At 45.6% G+C, this 26,440-nt stretch overlaps 1 protein-coding gene across 1 annotated transcript in view; it reads left to right on the top strand.

The window, feature by feature from the left end:
* gpc3 (glypican 3) overlaps positions 1–26,440 on the top strand; it is a 139,888-nt gene that overhangs the window by 81,368 nt on the left and 32,080 nt on the right. The window contains exons 4-6 of the mRNA XM_056277264.1: positions 6,729–6,871; positions 7,491–7,616; positions 13,270–13,384. Coding sequence (XP_056133239.1) covers positions 6,729–6,871; positions 7,491–7,616; positions 13,270–13,384 — 384 coding nt within the window. The remainder of the gene's footprint in view (positions 1–6,728; positions 6,872–7,490; positions 7,617–13,269; positions 13,385–26,440) is intronic.

Consider the following 26,440-nt stretch of genomic DNA (forward strand, 5'->3'; position numbering starts at 1 on the left):
GGAAGAGAAAGTTGGCTGACAAATGGGAGAACGGAGTGTACACGGTTGTCGGTGTCAACCCCAATATCCACGTCTACAAGATTCAGGATGCAGAGGGGCACACCAGGGTGGTGCACAGGAACCGTTTGTTGGAGGTCAACTTCTTGCCCCTTCCTGAGTTAGATCAGGGTGAGGAGTCCAGTACAACCAGTCAGTTGCTTGACTGCGCAGGGTCCAATGAGGAGGACAGTGCAGATGGCCTGACGGTCTCAGGGGATGCAGTGGGGCTAGCAGTCTCATCACTTGGAGACTCACCTAGATCTGAGTGGGCAGAAGCGGAAGAGTTCATTCCGTCTAGTCTGGTAGTCAGTCCTGTGGGGGCCACTGCTCAGTCTCCACCCAACACACACGCACCACACAACACACATGCACCACACATAGAGGCATCACACTCACTCGATGTAGGTGTTATATCTCACACTGATTCGCACACAGGGGCACCACCCTCACTCGATACAGATGTTGAAGCTCGCACTGTCTCACGCACACAAGTAGAGAGCGATGGTCGGGTTAGGACACGCACAGGGAGGGTGGTGAGGTCAGTGAACAGGTTAATAGAATCTATGGCTCAGATGCCATTTCTACGGAGTGTGAGGGTTTGAACTTTGATGGAGGTTGGAGTCATTCAAACTAGTTTAATGTGAGTTATTAGGTGTCTATCAGACAGGGTTGTTTTGGGCCAAGTGCATGGTGTGGCGTATCAGGCGTCACATTGATCTAAGGGAATTCTGAGACTTGATCAACCTCATTATTTTCTGGACCTCGTAACCGAGGTAGCTCCTAAGTTGACTGGAGGACTAGGTCCTTCTTTTCACTTGTGCCAGTAGTCAGTGATGGGCTTTTCCTTTCCTCTTTCTCTTTTTATCCTGCTGTCAGGATGTTGGTGAATTTCAGGAGGGGTGAATGTAACCAGGTTAAAATTAATGTTTTTATTTTATTTTGTTTGAGTATGAAATATCACCAAATCCTGTCTGTGTGCTGTTATTTGTGTTTACATTTTATTTTATGTCATTATTTACTTTTATGTGTTTTACAACGACCGTCATATACGTGTACTGTCGTTTTAAGAGAGAGGTCTTATGGGTACACGGAAGACGGAACGCGGGAGAGGCCATTTTTGTTTTGTGGGAGGAGTCTCAAGCAGCAATCGAGCCGAGCCACACGTGTTTCTTACCGTGGGACAGTTTTGCTGGTTGAGGAGAACGTAACCTTGAGTATCCCTGTAAGAAGATACTGCAAGCTGTGGGATAAAATACTTGTTTATCCTTTCTTACATCGGAGTCCCGTGGACGGTTTCTCCTTCCAACGCACACGAGTGGAGTCCGGGCAGTGGTTGAACTTCGACCCCCACGCCCGTAAGAAACACCGCTCCCGCTGGAGGACTGGACGGTTGTCGAAGGGTTTGAAACCAAAATAAATGGCAAGGTGGGCCAAATAGAGTCCTGTGTGTCCCCGCTCCTTCCTTGATCATGATGATGATGATGATGATGAGAGACTGAGGGCCCCCCACAACACCTGGGGCCCCACCCAACTAGAACACAACGCAGAGCTAATGATGAGAGTGACGGGCATGCAGCAGGCTGACCAGCATAGAACAGCATAGGACTGCCCCCGTTACACTTATTTCCATTTCAAGGAGTTGGCAACCCTGCCCTACTCTCCTTATTTTCGACCTATCCACGAGTTTCCTATGGGGCGGAGGGGGGGGTCACTGGGGGGAAACGATTATGGGTAATACTTCCGGTGTTTGGCAGACGCAGTAGCGCAGACCGGCGGCAGATTTGGCTGAAGAAGAGCTATTGCTGTTCGGGTTTTTTTTTTAAAGGCGATAAAAGTTGCTAACCTACATATAAAATGTCGTTTCGGAGCTCGGGGACAACATGTGCTGTTAGTGGTTGTACGTACAACCAGACGAAACTTAATGAGTGGCTTAAACGGGAGTGCTTCGACCATAAACCTAAAACTTAATCAGACTTCCTGTCAGCGATGGTAACACTTTCCATCGCCTCCCACAAGACGACGAGGCAAATAGAAATTGGCTGAAGAACTTGAACTTACAAAAGCCCCCTCAATCTCTTTATTTTTGCTCGTTTGACTGTGTTGCTAAGACGCTAACTCTGGATAACCCTTACCCAACACTTTTTCCGGGTTACGAGAGGCCACCTGAGAAGAAGCTGCGCCGACCGATCAGGACTCATCACGTCACAACAGGTAAGTTAATGTGATGTCGACTAGTTTGCTAGCTTTGTTTACACCACGATTTTTCGGTTTTCAGAATCTGACTTTCCCTGACTATTCTTAACTTAAGCATTGTTTTTAAAAATATTATTAGTATAAGAAAATCCTGTCTGCCATGGTGCCAAGCAGGAGACCTGGAATTTTTACTTGCTACGGACATTTAACGTTACCCTTTATTTGGCAGGTGCTAATTTCATTCCCTGTTTTAACCAACAGATACAGAATAGGTATTTTGAACATATTAAACCTAGGCTATATCCTGATGTTTATGCAAGTTAGATTCTGATTAACCAACTCCAGTCCCCCCATACAACACCACTTGGTTTAGAGTGCTTATTTGCAGTAGAGAAGAGTCTGACAACAGCTACAAGTAAGACAAAGTGTTTAAAATTGTTTATTTAAAGTAGCCCTAATTTGTTATTATTATTTACCTTTCCAGAGCCTTCACAAATAATGTCATGAACTAATCGTCAATTCATAATATCTGAACATTGTACTTTAAATTTGTGTACATTTAATTTCTGTCAATCTTTGTGTACTTTTCTATCTGCTTGAATTGATAACTACTGAAGCAATACATCTCATTTGGTTTTGTGTTTTGTGCTGATCAACCTGTCTGTCTGTCTGTAAATCAGTGTTGTATTATATTGTTTATGTTTATTCCAGGACAGGTCACTCTTGAAAATTAGGCCCCGTTGTCTCAACGGGATAACCTGTATAAATAAAGGTTAAATTAAAAAAAAAGTTGTGACCTAAATATACACTTTATGTATTACCTGCAGATGAGTCTAGTGAGATGGAGGTTTCTGAGGAGCCAGGTCCTATTTCAAAGACTTTTCATGGTGCCCAAACACAGTGGGCAAACCCAGCAATGGAGGACTACAGTTACTCCAATGGAGCAACCATCACATGAGGCTTGACAACAACACCACCCCCTGAGAGGTCGCTGTCTGTTGTAGATGTTACACTGAAAGATGATGCAGTATAACAATACTCCATTGAAAGTAAAAGTTCTCCATTCAAAATATAAAAGTACAGAATTATCAGCAACAAAATGTACTTAAAGAATCAAAAGTAAAAGTACTCAATAATGCATAGTGGCTACTGTCAGTTCTATTATGTTGTTATTTAATCATATTGGTGCATTAATGTGTAAGCAGTAGGCAACTCTAATGTTGTAGTTGGTCGAGGTGGCACTAAATATAGTGTAGTGTAGTATAGTATAAAATGTAAATACTCAATGTATAAGTACCTCAGAATTGTACTCAAGCACAGTACTTGACTAAATGTACGTAGTTAGTTGTGAGATTTGAGATTATGTGGCACAACAACAACAACATATTAAGCAGTGAATTAATTGAAGTACAGTACAATTTTCGGTTCAGTAAATTTATTTGCAAAAATATCACAATTAAATCCCATTTTCATGTCTTTTTGTGTCATTACTTTACTGACCTTCCACAGAATTGCTGCTGCATGACTACGAGAGAGTCCTGGCCCTGCAATACATGAGCAACCCGCTGTCTGTATGTCACCTGTCACTGATGCTAGCTAGCACCCAAGCCTTTTGATGAGATAGGTGCAGGCTCTGACTCGGCTCTGTGTCTGCTTTTAGGTAGACAAGGTCATTTGCAACATCCTTAAATAACACCCGGCCGACTTTATTGCTGTGTAGATATTAGTACACCTCCGAGCTTTTCAAATTGCTCATCGCCTTTCCATCACAGCCAATGGACTCGACACAATAGCTAAAAATGATACTGTACATGATACGAGGCCACTTTTTCACACCATCTTCCCAACCATCTATTACGGATGGCAAAGGTATTCTTATTTCACCCTTTTTGAGCTCCGTGAGATTGTGTTCCCACATCATTAGCTAATTTGGCTGGCTAGATCTTCATGAATGAATGAGACGCCGTACAATCGCTCTAAGAAAGATGGTTAGCGTACCGTTACCATGGAAAATGCAGGTTCCGGTTCAGTGACAAGACACGCCGGAAGTCGCGCCCATAATTCACGCAAGGTATCATGGGGGCTATGAATGAGGTGGATAGGCGCGCCAAGAAAAAAAATTGAAAATAAGTTTGCACTGTGTGGAAACTAATGAGATCCACCTCTCTCATTCACTTCAAGGCCAGAATTTGAAAGTCAAAGTACTTTTTTCTTCAAATTACACAGAATGCCTGTATCTCGACACCTGGTGACAACAATGCAGAGTGGGGGAGACGGGGGAGGGGGTGCTGACTCAGTTTTTCCCAAGACGCTGCAGCTCCCCTGGTGCTCCATACAAACACACAAACATTACTCACCAGACATTTTCAAGTGTGCTGTTACAGTTACACGTAATGTTCTTCTGCCTAAGTGAAGCTATTCAGCTGGCGATCTTTCAACCTCAAAAGAAAAGGATATAGTATTTTCTTGGGCAATTCAGACCTCCTCTTGCGGTCTCATTTGTTTGTCAGATTATACATTGTGGTGGCGATTACATCCCAATCCTGCAGACAAAAGGGGGTGTAATCCAAGCCCCCTCCCCCTTTTTTGTCCTTTTATACAGCCTTGTTTTGACTATCGTTTTGAGAAGTTTGCCTGGGCAGAGTGGGGCATGGAACTTGAGATACGTGCATTTGTGCACATGCTAATAATTTAGGTATATATTAGCGTTTGTGTATGTGTGTGTACAGCATGTGTGAGAGACACCGACTGGCACACTGCTGGCTGTCAGCACCTCTTCCTCAGTGAGGCGGGCTGCTTCGGTGCAGATAAAAGCAGGCAGATATTTCAGTGCTCTCACGCTGAGGCGGGCTTTATCTGCAGGCTCTCCTGTTGGTTGTGTTGGTCCAGCCCTGGGTGATATTAATACCCCACTAATGAGCCCCTTCCTTGAAGACCCGGAAACCATCAGCGGGGGAGGAGGTGGAGGGCTGCGTGCTGAATCAGACTCTCCCTTGTGCCACAACTCCCCCTACGGCTCCCTGCTACACACAAACAAAGGCAGGAATGAAGCTCCAATCACATTAATCATGGCCTGTGGGAGCACCAGCTTGCTCTAGGCTGGGTAGAAGGGGAGAATTACATGGGAGAAGGATCCAACGACAGAATAAAAGAATAAGATAGCATGTGTGAACATATTTGTGTGTGTGTGCGTATGTGCGAGATAGAGAGAGAGAGACCCCCCCCCCACCCACCCACCCACCCACCCCAAGTACACAGTAGGTGAGTATTAGTGGGGATAGCTGGCCGGGGATAGTGTGTATTAGCTCATGCCTGTCGCAGGAGCACTTCCACCATCTGTGGCAATCTGGCTCTCATATTTGTGTGTGTGTGAGTGTGTGAGTGTGTGTGTGTGTGTGTGTGTGTGTGTGTGTGTTAGGTGCTTTAAAGTGAATGGTCTCATCTTCTGGCTTCCACTGTGTCCTTGAATAACAAGGCTGTATTGTTTAACACTGATGACAATGTCTTTCAGCTAATCAGCATTTCTGCGTGTCAGCATGCATATGAGAAATGACTATGTGTGTGTTTATGTAATAACGTTATGCATTGTATGCTGTTGTCCGTGACTGGATTATGTATGAATGAATGTTGATCACTGTAATGGGCTTATGTACTTTGTGTTCAGATGAATAATTGCATGAAATGGTACATTTTTAATACGTTCAGAAATGATTGTGAGTTTGTGCGCGTGTATGTATGTGTGTGTGTGTGTGTGTGTGTGTGTGTGTGTGTGTGTGTGTGTGTGTGTGTGTGTGTGTGTGTGTGTGTCTCCTCCCTAGCCACCAGATAAAGATGTCCAGTGCTGCTCTATCAGGTCCCATCAGTATTCAGTGGCAGCAGTGCCTGCCTATTCACTTTTGGGAAACTGGGCACAATTAGCTGTTAACATTACAAGGCAGAATTAAGCCCTGGCCGGAATCCCCAGGGGAAATTAAACCACCGGCAAATCATTAAACTGCAAGCTAAACATTAACAGCTATTTGCATTTTTATTGCACCTGAAAAGAATGGGCCAGGTCCATTATCTCTGAGAGACAGAAAGCGACTTCTTATTTATTATTGTTATGCTGTCCCGCATGGAAACACAATGGCATTTATCCGGGGGAAGAAGCAAACAAGAGGCCTCATTTTTACGCTGGTGCTTTTTGGAGGGTTATGATTACAAATTTGAACAAGGCAGAAACGACTGGCAGAGGATACAATGACTTGTTTGTTATGCAAATCCCCCATTTTCATCCCTTCTAAAATAAACAAACCCAAAGAGATGACAATTTACGGAGGGGTTCAGCTGTATGAAGCCAATAGCTTGGCTGTTGACAGGTTCTTACGGGTTATTAGACTTAGACAGACATTTGATGGCTATATAAGATAAGTCAGGTGTAGAGACTCGTGGAAGAGTATTTATTTGATCATGGCCTGTGTGCTATTTTCTCCCCCCCCCCCTTTGTTTGTCTGTAGGTGAGCGGGATGTGTGGCCACTCCCCCCAGCGGGTCTCTCGCTCAGTTTCGTCCCATCCTCACCAGTATCCCATTGGCCCCCTTTCCCGCAATGCTCAGCCTACGACCTTTGACCCTGATGAGACTTTGGCTGGCCTGCGCAGGTGAGATCACCTGGAAATGGATTCCTTTAATGCTGAAGTCGAACCGCAGAGCTGCTGAACTGACAAAATTGGCAGATCCTTCACTCCTGATTACTTCTGACAAATACATATCATCCCTGGCACTGCGGACAGCTGTCTGCCCATTGCTAGTGAAACTAAGCTTTCCTCCAATCCAGTGCCTTTGACACCCACTATGCAGTAACAGGCTTAAATGAACAGTGTAATAATACTCGGCAGGGCCCGTTGGCCTTGGCAGCAGAGAGGCCAGATTAATGTCAATTCTGATGCTGCCCTCCCTCCTTTTGTTCTCACAGGGATCTCATCAGCTAGCTTTCCCTATTATAGAGCTTATTTCCTCCTCTCATTGTGTGTGTGTCTCTTCACGCTGCTGCCTCATTTCTCTTCATCTCCCTTTCTAACTCTCTCTACTTCCCTTTGTGTCTGTCTCTCTCGCTGTAAAACAATTAGTCTTTCTGCAGTTGTCCCTGCTGACCAGTGTGAGTAGCATCCAGATTACCATAATTAAAGCACTACCCCTCTCTCTCTGTCTCTGTCTGTCTGTCTCTCTCTCTCTCTCTCTCTTGCTCTCTCATTCCCCTACCCTCTCTAAATACCTCAGGGACTTTATATCCAGCCTAAGGGGCTTCGGTTCTTTCTACAGTGGGCTCGGGGAGGCGCTGTGTAGCCGGGAGCCTGCACCACCCAACGACTCCCTCTGCTGGAACGGGCAGGAAATGACAGACAGGTAAATCGGCAGCTGATTTCAGTATGCCTGGACACACTGCTAAATGATTTGAGAAACACCTGACAGGTAGACAGAAATATGGTACAGCCACTTATCCAGATAGCACAACACACTGCCAGCTGAACGGCCGTGCTAATGTTTACTGCGTCTGACAAAGCGGTAAGGTGCGTGATACGTTTTGGGCCATATTGAACTCCTGATGTTGCGCAACCGCAGCCAAGAGAAGGCTGAGGTGAGTTGAAGGGTACGTTTGCCCTAGAAGTGATGGGCTTTTATCGGATGGACCTCTCCACCGCTGAGAGTTGAGTGTAAATCTTGAATTTGGCTCTATGGGATGTTATTAATGTCAGTTGCCTTCTTCATGCTCAGTTAATTGCCACTTCCATCTCTCTCTCTCTCTCTCTCTCTCTCTCTCTCTCTCTCTCTCTCTCTCTCTCTCTCTCTCTCTCTCTCTGTCTGTCCCTCTTCCTCCCATGTCCCCTCACTTTCTACAACCTCATTTGAGTTTGCAATTTTTCACCCAGTCCTTTTGCTCCCACACCCTATTTACACCTTAACTTTTTTCCCCATCCACCTCGCTGTCTCGTAACTTCATTTGGCCTTACTTAAGCTATTTCCCTTTTGCTTTGTGAAATGTGTGTTTTTTTCAACCAGTGCAGAACAGAATCTCTAGATGAGATTAGAGGTGCCTCGAGTCAGTCAGTGGTGTTTTGACTCGAGGCAGGAGTTGCCTGTTTTGAAGAGTCCCATGTAGACGCTGGACCTCCTCGGAATGCCATGTTAAGGGTTTTTCTTTTTCTTTTTTTTTCTTTAACAACACAGCCCCTCCCCAGGGGGACTGGGGACAAAGAGTGAGAACCGACAAGTGTCTGAGCAGGAAACCGGTTGGCAAGGGGGCAGAGCTTTCCTGAGGGGATGATTACTGGCAAGAACAAGTGGTATGAGAGGGAGGCAGGGGGAGGGCGACAGACAGGAATGGATGGAAAGATTACAGTGTCTAGCAGCAAGCAATTCTCCATGTCAGCTGCGAAGGGCATACGCCTGCACATTCCTCTGGCTACACTTCAACTCTCAGATTTGTTCTGGAGCCTCTTCCATCATCCCTCCAGATACGTACAAATAGGATGTTCTCTGAAGCCGAGTGTGTTACTCAGTGTAGTTTTGTTTCGTACGGATGAATTTGGAGGAGCTGGGTGGTGGTGGAGGAGGGCCCTCCTGATGCTTGAGAAGGGATCTCAGGGTTAAATATAGGCTCTGCTTATTCAAACTTGCAGGGCGAGCCACCTGGAGAAAACGTTCAAATCAAACTAAAACGTACAGGGACATGACCGAAGACACAGGCAGTTGCAAGCACTTCATCTCCCCTCTTATCATGATGTTTCAGTTTGTTGGTTTAAATTTGATTCTTTATTCGACGGCGCTTTTATTTTGCACATTCTTGTGCCACATAGTGAAACTGAATCACTGTGAGGCGCCAGTGTAATGCACACCCTGATGAATATTAACAGCCATTGGACTGCATGATTTCCTATTGTTTCTGACATACATGTCACAAACTATGGTGACCGCCAAACTGGCCCGTATTCCCTTTGAAAATGACATTGCTCCTTTGGACCCATTGGACCAGGAGTGTGAACAGGTTGGTGGATGTGTTAAAAGCTTCAGGACCACATTATGACCCCCCCCACACACACATACACACACACACACACACACACACACCCCTTCCATTGCACAGTCTCCACCTGAGCCTCCATCTCTATTCTGATGTCCCAAAGAAATGGTAACTGGATGCTCTGTTGTCAGTCAGGTTAATGCCCCAAGCATCACATTGTGCCCATGAAGCTGCAACCTGGTCAGGTCTTGTGTTTGCTGGAGCATGTGATGCAAAGAAACACCGGAGAACAAGATAATCTCAAAACTGGGAATTTCGATGGTGAACGAGGACGGCGACACGCCCACATTGATGCTCGCTGAATTATGTTTCAACAACATTATTTCACTGGCATACCTCATTCTGAAACACTGCCTCATTATGCTGCTTATCTCAAAATCCTAATGCTCCTTCCTCTGCCAATATGTCCTCTTTCCTCTTCTCAATGGATCATACATCTCTCCATTATTAATGTGATAATTAACAGGGAGATGGGGTGAGATCATCGTGTAGCTAATAAGAAGAATATGTAACTGTGAAAATGTAATTTTGGTTTAATGAAAAGTCAGACTTGGGAGGAGCAAAAGGCTGATGAATGAACAAGGCTGCTGGAAGGTTTGGGAGAAACAGCGGCAGGGGCAGTGTGTGAGATGGTGTGTGAGGTGATGTGCGAGGTGGTGTGTGAGATGGTGTGTGAGACGGTGTGTGAGACAGTGTGTGAGATGGTATGTGAGGTGATGTGTGAGATGGTGTGTGAGATGGTGTGTGAGACGGTGTGTGAGACGGTGTGTGAGGTGGTGTGTGAGACAGTGTGTAAGGTGGTATGTGAGACAATGTGTGAGGTGGTGTGTGAGATGCTGTGTGAGATGGTGTGTGAGGTGGTGTGTGAGATGGTGTGTGAGACAGTGTGTAAGGTGGTGTGTGAGACAATGTGTGAGGTGGTGTGTGAGATGCTGTGTGAGATGGTGTATGAAGTGGTGTGTGAAATGGCTTGTGAGACAGTGTGTGAGGTTTTGTTTGAGGTTTGTGTGAGGTTTTGTGTAAGGTGGTGTGTGAGGTTTTATGTGAGATGGTGTGTGAGATTTTGTGTGAGGTGGTGTGTGAGACGGTGTGTGAGGTGGTATGTGAGATGGTATGTGAGGTGGTGTGTGAGACGGTGTATGAGGTGGTGTGCGAGACAGTGTGAGAGACACTGTGTGAGACGGTGTGTGAGGTGGTGTGTGAGACGGTATGTGAGGTGGTGTGTGAGACAGTGTGTGAGGTGGTGTGTGAGACGGTGTGTGAGGTGGTGTGCAAGACAGTGTGAGAGACATTGTGTGAGATGCTGTGTGAGGTGGTGTGTGAGATAGTGTGCGAGGTGATGTGTGAGATGGTGTGTGAGGTGCTGTGTGAGGTCACGTGTGAGACGGTGTGTGAGTTGCTGTGTGAGACGGTGTGCGAGATGGTGTGCAAGATGGTGTGTGAGACAGTGTGTAAGGTGGTGTGTGAGACGGTGTGTGAGACGATGTGTGAGATGGTGTGTACATAACATAGGCTGTTATTGTAAATAAGAGTTTGCTCTTAATTAACTTGCCTATTAAAATAAAGGTTGATGATGGTGTGTGAGGCGGTGTGTGAGGTGGTGTGTGAGACGATGTGTGAGGTAGTGTGTGAGATGGTTGTGTGAGGCGGTATGTGAGATAGTGTGAGACGGTGTGTGTGATGGTGTGTGTGATGGTGTGTAAGGCTGTGTTTGAAGCGGTGTGTGAGGTTGTTTGTAAGGTTTTGTGCATGATGGTGTGTGAAATGGTGTGTGACACATTGTGACACGGTATGTGAGGTGCAATGTGAGATGGTGTGTAAGGTGGTTTGTGAGACGGTGTGTGAGGTGCAATGTGAGGTGGTGTGTGAGTCGGTGTGTGAGGTGGTTTGTGAGACGGTGTGTGAGACGATGTGTGAGACAATGTGTGGGGTAGTGTGTGAGATGGTGTGTGAGATAGTGTGAGATGGTGTGTGTGAGGCTGTTTGTGAGGCGATGTGTGTGAAGTTGTGTTTGAGGCGGTGTATGAGGTTGTGTGTGTGACTGTGAGACGGTGTGTGAGGTGGTGTGTGAGATGGTGTGTGACACGGTGTGTGAGGTGGTGGGTGAGATGGTGTTTGAGACGATGTGTGAGACGGTGTGTGAGGTGGTTTGTGAGATGGTGTGTGAGGTGGTGTGTGAGACAATGTGTGAGGTAGTGTGTGAGATGGTGTGAGAATATGTGTTTGATGGTGTGTGAGACTGTTTTTGAAGTGATGTGTGAGGCGGTGTGTGAGGTGCTGTATGAGGCGCTGTGTGAGACGGTGTGTGAGGTGGTGTGTGAGGTTGTGAGATTATGTGTGAGATGGTGTGTGAGGTTTTGTACGAGGTGGTGTGTGAGACGATGTGTGAGATGGTGTGTGAGACCGTGTGTGAGACGGTGTGTGAGTTGGTGTGTGAGGTGGTGTGTGAGAATGTGTGAGGTAGTGTGTGAGGAAGTGTTTGAGGCAATGTGTGAGGTTGTGTGTGAGATGGTGTGTGAGGCGGTGTGTGAGATTATGTGTGAGATGGTGTTTGAGGTTTTGTGTGAGGTGGTGTGTGAGGTTTTGTCTGAAGTGGTGTGTGAGATTGTGTGTGAGATGGTGTGTGATATTTGTGTGAGGTGGTCTGTGAAATTGTGTGTGAGATGGTGTGTGAGATGGTGTGTGAGGTCCTGTGTATGGCAGCATGTGAGATTGTGTGTGAAAATGGTGTGTGAGGTTGTGTGTATGTCACAGTGTGAGATTGTGTGTGAGGCGGTGTGTGAGCGCTCAGGTGTATGTTTCTGAGAACAGAACAGTGTGACCTTGTGCTTTGCCTCTGACTGCCAAAGGGCAGCGGCTACATGCACACTTTTTTCCAACGCCCTTTTTCCTCTCTCTCCTAACCTTTTCTCAGCAAATCATCACTACCCACACTGGCCCATTTGTCCCCTTGTTCCACCAACATCTGCAGCAATAGAGCAGGATGGCATTTCAGCAGAGATATGACCTCATCCTTCATATTGCCACGGTGATGGGGGAGATGTCATAACTCGGGGTGAGCGAGCGCAGATGCCAGTCTCTTCCCATTCAATCCCCTCCTTATTTGGATATGAGTGGTGGTAAAATTCAGCTGTCTAAACAGGCCTGTCTAATAGCGTGCAAGCATGGCTGTATTCTTACCTACTCAGCACGGCGATAGCATCAATGTCAGAAAGGCTTAATTTCATGCAGAACAGCCCCTGTAGGAACGCCTCGGTGCCGAAGACAAACCGGAGACAGCTTCGCTATTTGCACCCACCACACCCAAACCTACTTCCCTTAACATACACAAGCACGGACAGAGCATTATCTCCTCAGCCAAACTGTTAGACACAGGAGCGTGTGTGAACCTGCATGTAAATTACATATGCCCTTCTTCGCCGCAGGAACCGCTCCTACTCTTTACTTATTAGCCTTTTAAAGTTTGTCACATCTCCATTCATATTCTGACAGCATCAGAAACTGAACCAGGATTTACCGCTGATAAGGGTCAAAGGGCCACTAACTGACCCGTCTTTGCTGCTCATATGCCCCGAACATTTTGAATCGTGGTACAAATTCAACATAGGGGGTTCAAATGTCTAGTTTATGACTTGCACAACAAAACATGGAAATGATGCATGATCTTCAAAAGCTGCTATTCACAAAGATTTACTCTTTCATCTCCATTCCACATCTGGCATATCGTCTCTGTTGATGTTCATGGTAAGGCTGAAGTTAGGCTTGAGCTCCTCGTCACCTTCGAAATGATAGTGCAGCTTTTGTCAGATGGAGTCAAGAGTAACAGTTATTCATCCTACAAACACTAGATGGTGATACAGCTTTGTTTTGGAAGGAGAGCCTCACATGCGAGTCTGACGTGAAGTTGTGGTGGCTCAAACTCCAATCAGGATCACAAGACCAGACCTGAGTAAAGAGCTTTCCTCTCTCGTCTGTCAGGTTCCCCGGGCCTGGCCTGAAGCGGTCCCACCCCCATGGCTCCGAGTCCAGAAACAACAAGCCTCCTGAACCAGTCATCAGCCAGATCATTGACAAACTCAAACACATCAACCAGGTGGGCTGTATGACTGTTTATCCACGTGTGTGTGTGTGTGTGTGTGTGTGTGTGTGTGTGTGTGTGTGTGTGTGTGTGTGTGTGTGTGTGTGTGTGTGTGTGTGTGTGTGTGTGTGTGTGTGAGAGAGAGCGAGAGAGAGAGAGAGAGAGAGAGAGAGAGAGAGAGAGAGAGAGAGAGAGAGAGAGAGAGAGAGAGAGAGAGAGAGAGAGAAAGAGAGAGCGAGAAAGAAAGCGAGGGAAAGAGAGAGAGACTGTGTGTAGCTCTGTTGCTATGCATGCTGCCCAAAGCACATAGGCATGTTTGTATAGGTGTCTGGATGTGGGTCTAATGTGCTCGTGTACACATGTGCACTTGCTCAGGTAAGTCACAACACTGTTTGCTCTAAGAGACGGTTGATGCTGGTCACAAGTGTGGGGTTTTCATTTGTGCAGGTTTAAAAGCCTAGACTAGAAATGTGGCGTGCCAGTTCGTGTACCATCAGGCAGTGATTTCCTGAGACACTGTGACAAGTCACTCCCAAGTCCCTGTTCGGGGTGAACTTGACACAAAGTGAGTTTTGAAAGTGATGATTGGGATGTTTGTAATGCACCATCCACTCTATCAAGAGGGTAAACGTCATAGCACCAATCAGATGAAATAATATTTTTGTAGTCCTTGTAGACTTTTCCTATCCATGTGCAAGTTTGAGGGTAATTTCCGTTCTGAGGACCCGGATTCACTCCACCTATGATCAGTAAAAAAAAAAAAGGAAGGCCTCAGTTGGATATCTATATCATAATATAGTTCCGCCATTGGGTGGTGAGAATCAATGGATTTTGATTTATTTCTGTCGTATTCAACGTTTTCTGGATGTTGGAGCAACTTTGCAGTGTGTGTGTGTGGGGGGAGGGCAGATTTCACAACTAAATGAACCAGAGAAAGATCTCTTTTTTGGTTTAGTATTTTCCTATGTGTCTGGGGGTTCTTCTGTATTGCTCCAAAAGGAGAAGGAGAAGGGGGACACTGCAACCGGAGGGGGAGGACTCCCCAAGAGGGTGATGGACGTTGTTGTGATGGAGGGATGGTTGTGTGATCTACCATCCACACTGAGTCCGAGGCCCCCTTTCCGCTGCAGCGTTTCCATAGAAACCAGCTGGAGAGTGGGCGGCTGCCCTGAGTCAGACTGTGTGGGTCGTTGTATCAGCCCACGCATCTCTCTGCATTTCCTGATTCCTGGTTGTTGCGCTTGTAGCTTGTCGACACGTCGGACTGCCGCTGACCACCTACAAACCCCGCTCCCAGCCCGCCGCAACCACCTCCTTCTTCCAGCAGTCAAGTGTGTGTGTGTGTGTGTGTGTGTGTGTGTGTGTGTGTGTGTGTGTACGCGCACTCATACACACACATGTAGGTGTTTGTTTTTGAGCATGGGTGTACTGAAGCCTCGGTCTGTCCTTCTCAAACCGGGCAAGAAGGTCTAAGGGATAATTTGTGGGACCTCATCCATGCACCCCACCCCCCACATGACAACCCGCGTCTCACCCCCACCCTGATGCACACACACACACACACACACACACACACACACACACACACACACACACACGTACAAGCCCCAGCTTGACCAGTGTGTCTTTTAGAGAAAATACGAAGGGCTGCTCCTCTTCGGGGAGATGCTATAATTTTCTCAATTACTTTTGCTGTATTACCTCATGCGTGGTTGGCCCTGTTGGAATAGAGAAGACAGACATTTGTGCTTGCTTGTTAGTTTTCCTCCTGCCTTCCCTCTCTCTCTCTCTCTCTCTCTCTCTCTCTCTCTCTCTCTCTCTCTCTCTCTCTCTCTCTCTCTCTCTCTCTCTCACTTCTCTCCATGATTTGTCCCGTGTTTATTTTTAAGTTCTAGTATAGAAGGAGCTAAGGGCACACACAATTTTAAATTTACAATGTCCATGTACACACACACACACACACACACACACTCACACACATATACACACACACAAAGTGTAAACCAATAAGGCTGCACAAACTTTGTACACTGACAGGGACAAACACTCCAGCCACATGATCGCAAGTAGAGCTGCTTCAGTAGAGCTGTTTACCATCTGGATTACATTCCTGATAGCCTTCTGATGAGATCTTTCTGGAAAATGCGGATTGGTCAAATGACTAGGAACCTTGTGCCAAAACCCATCTAGCGTCCCTGATAAACATTCATGCACTGAACACAAACTAGCTTGTTTTCTCTCTCTCTCTCTCACTCTCTCCACCTACCTACATTACCTATCGTTTGTCATTTGTGTGTGTGTATGTGTGTGTTATAGCGCTGGTCTGTGTGGGTGTACACGCATGCATGTGTGTGTACGCATGTGTGTGCACGCATGCTTAGGTGTGTGTATGATTGGGTACTCTCTAAAAGACTGGGTCACTAAATACTTGTCATGTTTTGGTCCTGCTGTTAATTTGCCCACCTGGCCTACTGCTGATGCTTGTGAGCACACATATGAATAATTTTGTTTGTTGATTTGGAGACTCTGCAAGATTAATGAGTCACAGGGGACCATTCATTTTGCATCTGATGACCCATTACAATATAGCACACTCAAGCACAATTCTTCCTTTCTTCTTAAAAATGTCCCTTAGATCCCAACTTCAGTGGGCTGGAGGAAAATCTGACAAAAGGCTAGGCATGTAGTTTAACTGTTTGGTAATGTTGTTTTATATATATTTATATTTTTAGCTCAAAGTTGTTAAATGGCAGAACAAGCTTGTTTCATGCTCAGTGCACTCATTCCTGCTCCTGTGGACATATATATTTCAATACAGATGCAGGAAAAAAGTTTTAATACATAGCAGTACAGGCCTGTTTCGTGCGTCGCACACTCATCAGCTGCTAATTAAAAAAAATGTCCTGCATCTGTATTGATATTCCGCTCCTCATTAGTTGAGCACTTATAACAACACCATTGACGGTTTTGGGGGGGGAAAACGCTACATATATATATATATATATATATATATATATATATATATATATATATATATATATATACACTGCTCAAAAAAATAAAGGGAACACATAAGCAATGCAATGTAGCTCCAAGTCAATCACACTTTTGAGATATCAACCTGTCCAGTTAGGAAGCAACACTGATTTGTGAATCAATTTCACCTGTTGGTAAATTGTCTAATTTCCACCAGGTGGAAATTAGACAATTTGCAAGACAACCCCTATAAAAGGAATGGATTTGCAGGTGGTGGCCACAGACCATTGGCCTGTCCTCATCTTTTCTGGCCGATCTTTGGTTAGTTTTTAATTTTGCTAGTGCCCGCACCACTAGAGGTGGCATGAGGCGGTATCTGCAACCTACAGAAGTTGCTCAGGTAGTGCAGCTCATCCAGGATGGCACATCAATGCGTGCTGTGGCAAGAAGATTTGATGTGTCTCCCAGCACAGTGTCCAGAGCATGGAGGAGGTACCAGGAGACAGGCCAGTACACCAGGAGACGTGGAGGGGGCCGCAGGAGGACAAAAACCCCGCAGCAGGACCGCTATCTGGTCCTTTGTGCAAGGAGGAACAGGAGGAGCACTGCCGGAGCCCTACAAAACGACCTTCAACAGGCCACTAATGTGCAGGTTTCTGCTCAAACAGTGAGAAACAGAATGCATGAGGATGGTATGAGGGCCCGACGTCCACAATTGGGGCCTGTGCTCACAGCCCAACACCGTGCAGCCCGATTGACCTTTGCCAGAGAACATCTTGGTTGGCAGATTCGCCATTGGCGCCCTGTGCTCTTCACAGATGAGAGCAGGTTCACACTGAACACATGTGACAGACGTGAGAGAGTCTGGAGACGCTGTGGAGAACGTTCTGCTGCCTGCAACATCCTCCAGCATGACCGGTTTGGCGGTGGGTCAGTGATGGTCTGAGGAGGCATATCCTTGGAGGGCCGCACAGACCTCTACGTGCTAGCCAGAGGTACCATGACTGCCATTAGGTACCGGGATGAGATCCTCAGACCCATTGTCAGACCATATGCTGGTGCAGTGGGCCCTGGGTTCCTGCTCATGCATGACAATGCTCGTCCTCATGTGGCCAGAGTGTGTCAGCAGTTCCTGTATGTCGAGGGAATTGATGCTATGGACTGGCCTGCACGTTCCCCAGACCTGAATCCAATCGAGCACCTCTGGGACATCATGTCTCGTACCATCCGCCAACGCGATGTCGCACCACAGACTGTCCAGGAGTTGACCGATGCCCTGATCCAGGTCTGGGAGGAGATCCCTCAGGAGACCATCCGTCGTCTCATCAGGAGCATGCCCAGACGTCGTAGGGAGTGCATACAGGCACGTGGAGGCCACACACACTACTGAGCCTCATTTTGAATCGTCTTGAAGAATTTCCACAGAATCCAGACCTTAATGGGCTGATGATTTTGATTTCCATTGATCATTCTTAGGTTATTTTGCTCTAAACACATTCCTCTGTCTAATAAATAAAGATTTTCAGCTGAAATATTTCATTCATCGAGGTCTATATTGTGTTTTTAGGTGTTCCCTTTATTTCTTTGAGCAGTGTATATATATATATATATATATTTATGTGTAACCGATATGACACATAGGGCTACTAATAGTCATTGATTTAGAGGTGTAGTGACATGCTGCTCCTTAAGGGGCGCACTATGCAACTCACTAGGGTAGAGACTGCTGCGAGCGGTCATCATTTTTTCCTCTTTTCTTTTTGTGAACATCCTGGAAGTTGTGCTCTTGAACCGACGACCGAATTTTATTATACATAGCCTCAGAAAGTTAAGAGTATTGACATTTTGTGATTCTGAAAAGTGTTATGTATAATCATAATCTCATCTGTGAGCTTACGAGACGAAGGTCTGTCGAGTTTTAAGTATTTGGAACTCCGGCGAGTAAAGCACGTGTTTGTGCTAGCTTATTGCTAACCACTGAAGGGAAAAGATGACGCTGGATCATATAGCTGTTAAGATACTCTTCATAAAACCAGTCGGGGTTATCAGAATGTCTAATGTTTGAATAGCTCGTACTTTGGTACGTATTGTATCATTGTGTCATGTTGAATGTTTTAGAAGATAGCTCACGCCGATAGTTAGCTAGTGCTAAACGCTAGCTTAGTCAGTGAAGCGTTGGAGAATTGTGTAGTATTAAAGATGCGTGGCACTTATCCTGTTGACGTTAAACCCAGTCGGTTTAAGTGGTTAGCGCACTTGGTTTGTATTGAGGCTACACGGTGATTGCACTGATATTGTGTAACAGAATTATATATACTATGTAGTGATTAAGTAATGATATTGTAATTCTTATACATGTTAATGGAAAGCATATTGTAAGATGTTCTGAATGAAAAGAAATTAATGAGTTCTCATGTTAAAAACAGATATAGAATGAAATACTTACTATTCTGCACTATTTGTGTAGATTGGTTTTTTTTTAACTACCAGATAGAATTTGGAAGATTGTGATGGCGAGCCCAGCCCAGTGAGATTGTGGACGATCATACAAGCGGTGGCCTACCGTGGGATCTGTCCCAGGAAACGTCTGACAAGCCTGACTCATTCATCCAGACACCAGATAAGAACTCGTACACACTAGCCTATTTCCTCTACCAGTGTAGAAATCGTCATCGTTGAAGTATATTCAGTACACTCACGGATCAGGAACTGAACTCTTGGACCAACACATACACTCAAGGACAAGGAACTGAATGTTTCTTTCATCTCAAACTGCTAACACTCATTGAGGGTTGTGATTTGAACGAGGTTTTCTTTGGTTTATTATTTTATTTACTTTAAAGAGCTCTATTTTGTTTTATTTCAATTCTTTTATGTAAAAGTCAGCGTTGTGTATATTTTGCTGTTGTGAGACAATAAAATTGTCAACTGTTCAACTACATATCAACTTCTCTCGTGAGTTGGTCAAGGCAAACCCCTCACCGAACCTAGTTAGACGTTAGCGCCTTTACTGCTACTCCTAGTTGGCACTGGAGGCGCTACTCAAAACTAACTATCTTCTAAAACTATCTTCTAAAACATTCAACATGACACAATGATACAATACCTACCAAAGTACGGCTATTCAAACATTAGACATTCTTATAACCCCGGCTGATTTTATGAAGAGTATCTCAACAGCTATATGATCCAGCGTTATCTTTTCCCTTCAGTGGTTAGCAAATAAGCTAGCACAAAAATGTGCTTTACTCACTGGAGTTCCAAATACTTAAAACTCGAATCTCATCTCACAGATGAGATTCTGATTATACATAACACTTATCAGAATCAAAAAATGTCATTACTCTTAACTTTCTGAGGCTATGTATAATAAAATTCAGTCGTCGGTTTAAGAGCACAATTTCCAGGATGTTCACAAAAAGAAAAGAGGAAAAAAAATGACGACCGCGTGTAGCAGTCTTTACCCTAGCGAGTTGCATAGTACGCCCCTTAAGGAGCGGCATGTCACTACACCTCTAAATCAATGACTATTAGTAGCGACTATTAGTAGCCCAATGTGTCATATGGGTTATATATATATATATATATATATATATATATATATATATATATATAAAACGCTCCACTTATTTGTTGAGCACTTTTAACTACACCATTGATGGTTTCCGGAAAAAAACACTATATATATATATATATATATACACACACACTCACCGGTCACATTATTAGGCACACCTGTCCAACTGCTCGTTAACGCAAATTTCTAATCAGCCAATCACATGGCAGCAACTCAATGCATTTAGGCATGTAGACGTCGTCAAGACGATCTGCTGCAGTTCAAACCGAGCATCAGAATGGGGAAGAAAGGTGATTTAAGTGACTTTGAACGTGGCATGGTTGTTGGTGCCAGACGGGCTGGTCTGAGTATTTCAGAAACTGCTGATCTACTGGGATTTTCACGCACAACCATCTCTAGGGTTTACAGAGAATGGTCCGAAAAAGAGAAAATATCCAGTGAGCGGCAGTTCTGTGGGCGAAAATGCCTTGTTGATGCCAGAGGTCAGAGGAGAATGGCCAGACTGGTTCGAGCTGATAGAAAGGCAACAGTAACTCAAATAACCACTCATTACAACTGAGGTATGCAGAAGAGCATCTCTGAACGCACAACACGTCGAACCTTGAGGCAGATGGGCTACAGCAGCAGAAGACCACACCGGGTGCCACTCCTGTCAGCTAAGAACAGGAAGCTGAGGCTACAATCCGCACAGGCTCACCAAAATTGGACAATAGAAGATTGGAAAAACGTTGCCTGGTCTGATGAGTCTCGATTTCTGCTGCGACATTCAGATGGTAGGGTCAGAATTTGGCGTCAACAACATGAAAGCATGGATCCATCCTGCCTTGTATCAACGGTTCAGGCTGGTGGTGGTGGTGTAATGGTGTGAGGGATATTTTCTTGGCACACTTTGGGCCCCTTAGTACCAATTGAGCATCATGTCAACACCACAGCCTACCTGAGTATTGTTGCTGACCATGTCCATCCCTTTATGACCACAGTGTTCCCATCTTCTGATGGCTACTTCCAGCAGGATAACGCGCCATGTCATAAAGCTCGAATCATCTCAAACTGGTTTCTTGAATATGACAATGAGTTCACTGTACTCAAATGGCCTCCACAGTCACCAGATCTCAATCCAATAGAGGACCTTTGGGATGTGGTGGACCGGGAGATTCGCATCATGGATGTGCAGCCGACAAATCTGCAGCAACTGCGTGATGCTATCATGTCAATATGGACCAAACTCTCTGAGGAATGTTTCCGGTACCTTGTTGAATCTATACCACGAAGGATTAAGGCAGTTCTGAAGGCAAAAGGGGGTCCAACCCAGTACTAGCAAGGTGTACCTAATAAAGTGGCCAGTGAGTGTATATCCAGTGTTGTTGTTCTTTTATCTTGTATAGAATTAGAATAATTCAATTGCTCTATCCCAAACCACATTAAATCTGTTTACAGAAAATAATAATTTCTGCAGGTTTACAGTAAATATCATATAGAATGTAAAGACTGTCTATGGGGGCGTTCAGGTAGCATAGCGGTCTACTCCTTTGCCTACCAAAATGGGGATCGCCGGTTCGAATCCCTGTGTTACCTCCGGCTTGGTCAGGTGTCCCTACAGACACAATTGGCCATGTTTGCGGGTGGGAAGCCGGATGTGGGTATGTGTCCTGGTTACTGCACTAGCTCCTCCTCTGGTCAGTCGGGGTGCCTGTTTGGGGAGGAGGGGGAACTGGGGGGAATGGCGTGATCCTCCCACGTGCTACGTCCCCCTGGTGAAACTCCTCACTGTCAGGTGAAAAGAAGCGGCTGGCGACCCCATATGTATCGGCGGAGGCATGTGGTAGTCTGCAGCCCTCCCTGGATCCACAGAGGGGGTGGAGCAGCAACCGGGATGGCTCGGTAGAGTGGAGTAATTGGCTGGATATAATTGGGGGGAAAAGAGGTGGTGGGGGATACTGTCTATGAGTCATCATTTTATGAGCCTTGATCTATGAAGGCCAGTTTTTTGGACTTGGATGATCTGTGACCCAAATATAGACAGCCCATTTCCCTTTCACCATATTTTTGTATGTGATCATTTTGTAAGAATGTGTCACTTCACATAATGATGGATCTCTTATTTTTCACCACTTGTTACTCCTACAGGTTCTGCAAAACCCTTAACAATAGAAGTGCTGTAAGTGGAAGTGCATTTGGAAAACGCCTCAATCCGCAGTCACGTTGGTGCTACTGTATGAAAAACACGCCTGCGAGTGGAACAACCCGATGTTGACCGAAGAGGCAATGCCACAGCCATACTTTATGATTGTGGTAAAGCTTGTTGAATACATTAATCTGTCAAGCAGTCCCCTCTAACCCTGGCTGTGCTGAATGGGCATGGTGTGAGCGAGCTCCGGATGCGCTGGCGAAAGTGTTGATGTTTAAGGGAAGAGGAGGTAAAGCATTTTTACAAGGTCTCTGCCGCCCTGCCTGTTGAAAGACTGCCCCCAGTTCTGGATGTTGCTTGGCTTACAAAAATGGATTAACTCAACATCTGACATGAGAGTTGAGCCCAGCGCGCACAGATAATTGTTTTCATCTGCACCATTTTTTTTTGTTTTTTTGTTGTGTGTTTGAGAATAGGCCAACAACGGAGATCCGAGTCTACTGACTTGTAATGTTCCTGGAGGCTCACCAACAATGTACCATGCTAATTATAACAGCAGTACTTCAGTCTCATGATTGCTGTGTGTTTAACGCATGTGCGGGTTTAAATGTTCCAGACTACAGAATCCACAAGATATTGTTATTTTATATTTACTTTGTATGGCCAGACGCTTGGCCAACTCCAGATTTGGGACATGGGTCGCTCACACGTTGATCTTTACAAGTCCTGCAAGGTACTTTTATTCCACACACGTTTTCCATCTGAAGGAACACGAGTCTGCTTTTGGCCCAACGAACGAGTGCAACCAATGTCTCTTTCAACTTCCAGGAACCTGGCCTAGTTTTTTTTTTTTCACCATGAATGTCCCAACTCATTGTATATGAAGTTCTATTATGCAGTATAAAGGTCTGCAGCAATGCGCTCTTACAGTGAGAAGGAACATGGGACTCCTGCAAGGAATTCACCTCCTTTCAAGGTTTAATGTTACGTTCCTCTAGTCCCTAAGTGCTCCGTGACGATGGCCTTGTGAAATGCGACTAAGCAGCGGAAATGTGTCATCTTTCATATTGTCAGCGTTGATCGGAGAATCTGTGCATACAGAGACAGTCTGGCAACGAGACCCTAGACCCTCTAAACTAAACATTGAGAGAGAAAAAAAAGTTTTCGACAAGCCTTTTCCCCCCTGTGCTTATAAAACAAAGCTTTCTCACGCCTAAAGCGGCTGATGTCATGACTTTACCACAGCCAAGTTTAAAGTGAGCTGTGCCCCATAAATGGATGAGGAGAAATGAGCTTCCCCTTAAGTTATTCCTCCTCAACTTGGAAACTCTAAACAGTATAGGACAGCGCAGAGACGTGGATAATTTTGAACTTTTTTTTTTTTGCACGGTCCAGCACATTCCTGTGTCAAGTCGTGTTTTATGGAGTGGTGCCTGTGTTACCAAGGAGTGATAAATGGATATCGATTAGTGTTGTTCTCCTCGGCCACAAGGCCAAGGTGATGAAATTCTCCAATGCCGTGTGACCCGGAGATTTCTCTGTTTTCTGAGTACTGTGGTGTGTAAGTGCCCCTGTGTTTTACCCTGCGAATGCTCTTGTGTCGACATGCATGCACCATTTGAATCTCAGTCCTGAGACATATCTGGAGTCTTCGCAGTTCTTAAATTTAGAACATCTTCCATATTTTGATGATCTGTTCTTGTCCTCAGGAGATGGTTTGTTTTTCTGAACATCTGTTTAACTTCCCAGAGTGTCAGGTTTCTCCTCCTAATCTCAGAGGAGACGCTTGAGCTAGTGGCAAAATAGAGCAATTATGTGATTGGTCTTTGATTATAGAGCGTTTCCCTCTCATTTGTCAGATGAGTTTGCCATTTGCCGGGTCGAGGCTCTGGGGATTATTCTGATAGGCTCCTCTCGGTCACATAACACTGGTTGGTCAAGAAATGCCTTTAGTTATGAAAGACATCCTTGTTAGGGAACTTCTTAGACCCCTTAGGTGAAATTGCAGTTTTGTATTTATGTTACCATTCACTTTAAAACCGTCTAATTCCTCTGCTGTATGAGAGCATAACATGTACATGTTACTTGTCATAAGAATTCTCAGCACTCAGTTCAAATCTTTCTGCTCCCGCCATTCTTAACTCCATCTTTCCCTAATCCCTTCATTCTGCCTCCCCCATTTTGTCTCCCCTGTCTCTCCCTCTTCCCGGCTGTGCTGAGTTGTGTGTGACAGACTCCAGCTCTGTCGACCCCCCCCCCCATTCCTCCTTTCTCCTCTCAGAGCCCCTTTCTGCCTCTGGCTTCCCAGCCTAATTGAAGCCAGAACCTGGGAAAATCCTGCAGGTAGGACAGGAATCCAGGGTGGAAAATAAACCAGATCCCGAGCACCACAAATTCCATCATGCAGTCTCACTTCCTCCGAGCCACAGCAGCCACCAGGGCCCAGGCAGTGTGCTCTCGACACCTCGTGTATGCCGGAGCAGAATGTACACTGATCAGCCAAAACATTAAAACCACCTGCCTAATATTTTGTAGGTCCCCCTTGTGCCGCTAAATCAGCTTTGACCCATTGAGGCATGGACTCCATAAGACCTCTGAAGGTGTCGTCTGGTATCTGGCACCAAGACGTTGGCAGCAGATCCTTTAAGTCCTGTAAGTTGCAAGGTGGGGCCTCCATTGATCGTACTTGTTTTTCCAGCACATCCCACTGATGCTGGGTCAGATTGAGATCTGGGGAATTTGGAGGCCAAGGCAACACCTTAAACTCTTTTTCATGTTCCTCAAACCATTCCTGAACAATTTTTGCAGTGTGGCAGCCTGCATTATCCTGCTGAAAGAAGCCACGGCCATCGTGGAAATACAGTTACCATGAAAGGGAGTAGTTGGTCTGCACCAATGTTTTGGTAGGTGGGATGTGCCAAAATAACATCTACATGAATGCCAGGACCCAAAGTATCCCAGCAGAACATTGCCAAGAGAATCACACTGCCTCAGCCAGCTTGCCTTCTTCCTATAGTGCATCCTGGTGTCATCTCTTCCCCAGATAAATTACGCACACGCACCCGGCCGTCCACATGATGTAAAAGAAAACGTGATTCATAAAACCAGGCCACCTTTTTCTATTGCTTCATGGTCCAGTTCTGATGCTCACGTGCTCATTGTAGGCACTTTCGGTAGTCGACAGGGGTCATCATGGGCACTCTGACCGGTCTGCAGCTACACAGCCCCATACACAGCAAGCTGTGATACACTGTGGGTTCTGACACCTGTCTATCATAGCCACCATTAACTTTTTCAGCAATTTGAGCTGCAGTAGCTGTTCTGTGGGATTGGACCAGATGGGCTAGTCTTTGCTCCCCATGTGTGTCAGTGAGTCTTGGGTGCCCATGACCTTGTCACGGGTTCACTGGTTGTCCTTCCCTAGGGCCACTTTTGGTAGGTACTGACCACTGCATACCGGGAACACACCACAAGACCTGCTGTTGTGGAGATGCTCTGACCCAGTCGTCTAGTCATCACAATTTGGCCCTTGTCAAAATTGCTCAGGTCATTACACTTGCCCATTTTTCCTGCTTTCAACACATCAACTTCAAGATCTGACTGTTCCTTTGCTGCCTAATATAGCCCACCTCTTGGCAGGTGCCATTGTAATGAGATAATCAATGTTATACACTTACCTGCCAGTGGTTTTAATGTTTTGGCTGATCGGTGTATATACTATAACTCATGCACACACTCACGTGTGTGTGTACGCACACACACACACACACACACACACACACACACACACACAACACAGACTGTGTGATACACGATACACATATTTTACTGCACATGCTCCAGAGGGTACTTAAAACAGTGTACCTTAGACACACCTAAAAGTACGCAGCGTGATGAAAGCGGGCCCTTGCATGGCTGTTGGAGGCATCATCGTAGAGTACATTTATGTCATTTTGAAATAGAGCTGTGGCAATACACACTATAATCACGCTGTATAAAAAGCTAAAGCCGGTTCCTGAGACGGGCCACCATCCAGTGACCTTTCCCTACAGGGTATGCTTACAATCAGACTAATGGACACCGTGGGTGTCAGACCTGGCCTCCTGGTTTGTAAACTTACACTCTCTAACCCAGCCATTATGGCTGCTCCATTCAAAGAGGTGAGTTCTGTTTGATGTTATTTACTGAGGGTTTTTCAAACGTTATTTAATATGTCCCCTCAGGTGCTTCGTCCTCTCAGGCCTCTAGCTTTTTATGTCTGCAGAGTAGGACTGTGGAAGTGCAGGCCGGGAGGAGGGCTGTTATCCTACTTTATTTGGGAATGGGGGTTTAGCCATGAGGGTTCTTCAAATGAAGTGTGACACCTGGTATAAACCTCCCCAGATGAGCT

This window comes from Lampris incognitus, chromosome 1 (genome assembly GCF_029633865.1).
Source record: "Lampris incognitus isolate fLamInc1 chromosome 1, fLamInc1.hap2, whole genome shotgun sequence".
Lineage (NCBI taxonomy): Eukaryota > Metazoa > Chordata > Actinopteri > Lampriformes > Lampridae > Lampris > Lampris incognitus.